The sequence below is a fragment of the Verticillium alfalfae genome, genomic scaffold (assembly GCF_000150825.1).
Source record: "Verticillium alfalfae VaMs.102 supercont1.1 genomic scaffold, whole genome shotgun sequence".
In the NCBI taxonomy this organism is placed as follows: domain Eukaryota; kingdom Fungi; phylum Ascomycota; class Sordariomycetes; order Glomerellales; family Plectosphaerellaceae; genus Verticillium; species Verticillium alfalfae.
The window spans coordinates 1,511,112-1,516,477 of NW_003315038.1; the positions used below are offsets into that span (position 1 = coordinate 1,511,112).

Sequence of the window (5,366 nt, forward strand, 5' to 3'; positions counted from 1 at the left end):
GCTGTAGTCCAGCAACCCACTGTAGCCGTCATGTTACAGTTCTTTCTTCGTTTCTTTTAATAACACCGTTTGCCTTCATTCGTCAAATTCTATATACTTTTTTCGGACCTACGAGAGCATGAAGTTGATAGTAACCGATCGACCCTTGTACAGGGCTGTTGAGCCACCCTCCTTGAGGTCCATTGTGCAAACTTTAATCAACTGGAGCCTTTTGCCACAAATAAGCTTAAAGGGGAGATGCTACTCGCAGTGCCGTCCTTGCGCCTGATCTGGCTTAGCCATACCTGCAGCGAAAGCACCCTTGCTGCCGTCACCCGGCCTTGTGACCATGGTTGGACTGGGCGCTTGACGTCGAGTCCTGCGAGAGCGGTATCGATCAACACTCACAGACGATCAATGACACGTCACAGATCAAGACGTATATTGCCTGACTAACTACCGCGTCAATTCTGAGATCGACTTGTGATCCAACACTCAATCCTAAACTGGACCAGAGCACTCATAAGACCGTTGGCGTCATTGCAGCTCGCCCCTCCCCGGGCGGCAGTGCACTCAACAAGGGGGTTATCATTGCACGTAAGAGAGCCAACAACTCGGGCCGTTCCCGAATACCTGCAGTTGCTGAATGAGTCTATATCGAAAGCCGGGAGGCTATCCGGATACGGCCGGGGCGATGTGTCCTCGCGTCCGCTGATGAACCTTTGGTCGCAGATGCCACCGGGAAGTAAGACATTTTTGAGGTTGAACACTTGGTACGAGTCGATGACCTTCTTGTTAATCATCACCGACACCATGGTGATCATGAAACCGGCTTTGCGCGGGGCCACGGGCCGGGGCGGCTTAGGAGGCTCGGGGATCCATCTTGGATCGCCCTCGCAAGCGCATCCGAAGTAGTTGCCCGCGCAGATGGGTTTGCCGTTGTTATAGATGCCGTTGCAGCCGTTTGCCGAGCAACTCTGCTGAGCTCCACATGTGGCCTAAGGTTTCCCGTATTAGCACAAACCCTGTCCCATTGGGCTTCAAGTTGATTCGGGGGCATGAAAGCGGCAGGTCGGAGCCTCGTCAACGCGCTGATGCTGTCCACGTACCGGGACTGGATTACACACGCAACCCGCAAAGCTGCCGCGGCAGCGTGCGACATTGGACTGGTTGTCGAAAGTGCCGTCGCAATTGTTGAGATCACAAGCTTGCGCCGTGCCACAAGTTCTCTGTCACACGGTGAGCACGACGATATTCAGATCAGAGCAAAGTCTACTGCGTTCTGAGGCCGCAACAGCTCGGGTCGACTTACAGAAGAGGGGTTGCATTCGCACCCGCGGAAGTTGCCCTGGCACCGGGCCACGCCGTTCGAGTCATAGCCGCCAGCACATCCGTTGTTGTCACAGGACTGCTTCGGACCGCACGTGTTCGAAGTCGCCTGGCAGACGCAGCCGTTGAAGAAATCGTTGCACTGCGGGGCTGGGCACATTACCCCAAAACGTCCCGTCGCAGTTGTTGCGATCGCAGGGCTGCGGCGTTCCACAGGTTGCCGCGTTCGCCTGGCACTCACACCCTTCGAAGTTCTGAGTGCACCAGGCCTTTCCGTTCGACAAGTCAAAGCCACCACCACACCCGTTCATGCCGCAGCTCTGCGGAGGACCGCACGTGCCCGGCGTCGGCGCGCAGTCGCAGCCCCGGAAGAAGTTGGTACACTTTGGAAACGGCATGTTGCCAGCGAAAGCACCTGCACAATTGTTGTTGTCGCAGCTCTGTCTGGGCCCGCAAGTGGTTGGCGTCGCGGCGCATTCGCACCCTCGAAAGTTCTGGCGACAGTAGGCTCTGCCGTCGGATAGGTCGAAGGTACCGGCACAGCCGTTGAGGTCACAGGACTGCGGAGGACCGCACGTCTCTGGCGTCGGCGAGCACTCACAGCCCTCGAAATTGTTAGAACACTGGGCGTACGGCTGGTACCAGTTAAAGGCGCCCTCGCACCCGTTGCGGTTACACGGCTGTCGCGGACCGCATATTTCCGGCGTCACGGTGCACTCGCAGCCCTCAAAGTTGCCACTGCACTTGGGATACTTGGCGAGACCGTCGAATGCTCCGGCGCAGCCGTTGCGATCGCAGGGTTGATGAGGGCCACAGATCTCAGCCGTGACTGCACACTCACACCCTTCAAAGTTGCCAGTGCACTTGGGATATTTCGTGAGTCCGTCGAAAGCACCGGAACAACCGTTACGGTCGCACGGCTGGCGTGGACCACAAATGTCTGGCGTTACCGTACATTCGCAGCCTTCAAAGTTGCCAGTGCACGTGGGATATTTGACGAGGCCGTTGAACGCCCCGGCGCAGCCGTTACGGTCACAGGGTTGATGCGGACCGCATATCTCGGGCGTGACATTACACTCGCAACCCTCAAAGTTGCCAGTACATGTGGGGTACTTGGACAGGCCGTTGAAAGCGCCCGCGCAGCCACTCATCTCGCAACTTTGGCGCGAGCCACATGTCTTTGCCGTTTTCCGGCATTGGCAGCCCTTTCTGGGACCAGACTGACAGGTTGGAAACTTGGAGAGGCCATCAAAAGTACCGTTGCAGTCGCTGTCGTCACAGCTCTGAGGCGCAGCACAGACGGTGCCCGTTGGGTCCGGTATGGCGGTGAAGGTGACAGGGCTGGTCAATATGGTCACGATGTTCCTGGGCCCAAGACCAGGCTTAGAGACGGTGGCCGCTGACGAAGGTGGCTCTGCGCACACTTTGGCGTTGACACAGTCTCGGTAGGCTGTGTAGAGATGTACTGCGAAAGCCTGGCCCTCGGAAGATCCGTCGTAGTATTGCTTTCTGTCGAGCCACGCATAAGGGTTGACCGCCGGGACGAAAACACCGTCACGACCCTGTCGCACAGAGAGCGATTTGCGGTTGGTGTCCGCCCAGGTGATGTACCGCTGCGGAAACATGGCTGGGTCGTTGATGGCCATCCGATACGCCACAGCCGACAGCATTGCTGTGCCAGAAATCTCGCCGAACCAGCTGTCATCGTTTAGGTAGTTGCGCAGCAGGCCACCATCAAACCCGGAGAGCATTGCGCCGTCGAGAATCTGTTTGATCCAAGTTTTGAGCTGTTGAGCTTGCCACGACATCGAGGCGGACCTGGGCCACTTCTGCAGCGTGTGAAGAACGCGCACCATGCCATAGCCTGCCCAACCGTTGCCTGTTGACCAGAGCCCATAGTCTGGGGACATTGGGCCGACAATGTGACGCCAGTTCAAGGTCCCGCTTGGTTGAAGGACGTCTCGATATAGCCCACACTGACGCACAGCCTCTGCCATCAGAGAGGTGTCGTCGTCTTGACGGCCTGATACGCGACTGTTGACCGTATTCAGTTGAAGTCCTCGCTTGCATCATGAATCTGGCGTATGGGTGTGGGACTTACGGAAAGGGAAGGACATGGCCATGTTGTCAATCCACAACTCAGCTTCCTCCGACCTGTGTGAAATGGCGCCGTTGCTCCACCTCGGGGCCGAATTCAATAAGTACTCAGCCTGCCGCTTAGAGGCGCCGAGGTATACATTCTCTGACTGTCCTAGTAGGATAGCCGAAACCCCAAGGGAAGCGGGATCACCCACGGCGCTGTCGCTGACTAGAATCTGCGAGTTTCGGTTGATGCACCGCCGCGCGTATCTCAGAGCGAACGTTGACGGGTCCGCTTTGGGAATCTTGCCTCCAGGGAAGGGCTCGGGTCCAAATACGGACAGCTCTGGGTTATAGAGCTCTAGTAAAGCTTCCGCGGCGGTACCCCATTCCCATGAATGAGAGGCTCGGTCGACCATGACCTGGGCTGCCGTGTAGGCGTTGAACCCGGCGTTGACATCATTGGCAACGGTGATGCTGGCGAACATCGTCAAGAAAAACGAAGAGAGACGTAATACAATAGGCATTTTGTCGACTGTGACTCTCGTCTACGTCACGAACGAGAGCTCTACTTCCTTGTAGAAGATCACGAATTGGTTAAATGGCGAAGGATATCACTTGGCCACGAGAAAAATGTACCTTCTTAATCTCGAGACGGCGACTTGCACGTCTCCATTGCCCAGTTCATCACTGGTCAAGCAAAGCATCGGAATTGCGGCTCAGTTGATGACCCTGAATCATGCGGTCAGCACAACAAGAGGATTGAGTGTAGTCGGGTGGGTTTCAATGTACGCTTCCGGCTTTGCCTACTTTGGAAGTTGATGCCGCTCTGGTACGAGCCGGCACGTCTTATTGGCTGGTATTGCCTTCAACGCTTCGCCGCTGATTCCAAATCCTTTGACAGATTTCTCAATGCATACAAGCCATGCAATCTCGTATGAGCATCGGTAAGGTGATGAGGGGGCAAAGACGGCGATAGCCGACTGGTTCAACCTCCGCGACATGGTGGGAAGTGTACGATGCAGTCAACCCCATTCGCCAAGATTCTTTATCCGAGTTGAGCTGAACCATTTCCAACTGCCCGTCTTCGTAAAAGCTGACCACAGGTGTGTACTGCCTGCAAGTAAGCAGCATGGTCTGGACCCTAGGTGGCCACCGCAATGTCGGCCGCTTCTCATCAGGGACTGGCTAGCCAGGGGGTAGATGCTCTCGTCTTGCCCAACTAACAAGCTGTTATCAAACCTTGTTGACGTATCGGAACACATCAAAGACTTCCAGAAACGCAATGAGAGTCATGTTCGCGAGCTGACCAGTCCGGAAGCGCCGCAATCCCTGAGTCGGAATGCCAGGCCGAGGAGCCGACAACGGGAATGACACCCCATATGTATGCAGTCCGTACATGGATGCCACGCCTCAAGGTACCCAGGGATAATCAGTGACAGAGGTTTCTCACGTGTCAGATAAAGTCGAGGTTCTCAGATATTCTCGGTTGGACATGCAATCAGGTCATATACATCAAATCCGCACCGTCACTTGCCGCCTCAACTACATCCCCAACCAGTGACTAGAGGCCTTGACACTTCTTTTCAGATATCCAGCATGATCCTTCGCCTCCTGAATCCGTCCATGTTGCATGGAATCGCCGTTCTTTTGAGCCACGCACCTATTGCTTCGGCTTTAACTTCTCAGCTAGAGATCACGCGGCCGTTGAACGCCTCTGTGAGCTACGGCGATCTATCTCGGCGTGCTTCCCGTGATCCCTCTTGCCCAGATGGTTTCCTTTGCTCCCAAACGACTTGTGGAGAGAATGCTGTGTGTCCCGGTAACCGCACTTGTGTCGATTTCGAAGGCACAATCGGCTGCGCGGTGCCAGGTTTATCGTGGTGTGCTCTGAACCCCATCACCTTCGAGGCCGTAGGGTGTGACGGTGGTGTTTGCTGGTAAGTTCCACACCAGAATACAACGAGCCTTGCCCCTGA

At 55.7% G+C, this 5,366-nt stretch overlaps 2 protein-coding genes across 2 annotated transcripts in view; one reads left to right on the forward strand and one right to left on the reverse strand.

Annotated features, from left to right (window-relative positions):
* Positions 1 to 443: 443 nt before the first annotated feature.
* Positions 444 to 3,875, reverse strand: VDBG_00459 (conserved hypothetical protein; the record flags this gene model as incomplete). The annotated part of the gene is made up of 6 exons (XM_003008732.1): positions 444 to 977; positions 1,292 to 1,458; positions 1,910 to 2,137; positions 2,264 to 2,454; positions 2,545 to 3,331; positions 3,410 to 3,875. The coding sequence occupies 6 exons, from the start codon at positions 3,873 to 3,875 to the stop codon at positions 444 to 446; spliced, it is 2,373 nt and encodes a 790-aa protein (XP_003008778.1).
* A 1,111-nt stretch (positions 3,876 to 4,986) lies between these two features.
* The window catches only part of VDBG_00460 (predicted protein), a gene marked incomplete at both ends in the record, with an annotated part of 4,109 nt that continues 3,729 nt past the window's right edge, over positions 4,987 to 5,366 (forward strand). The window contains 2 exons of the mRNA XM_003008733.1: positions 4,987 to 5,106; positions 5,306 to 5,327. Coding sequence (XP_003008779.1) covers positions 4,987 to 5,106; positions 5,306 to 5,327 — 142 coding nt within the window. The remainder of the gene's footprint in view (positions 5,107 to 5,305; positions 5,328 to 5,366) is intronic.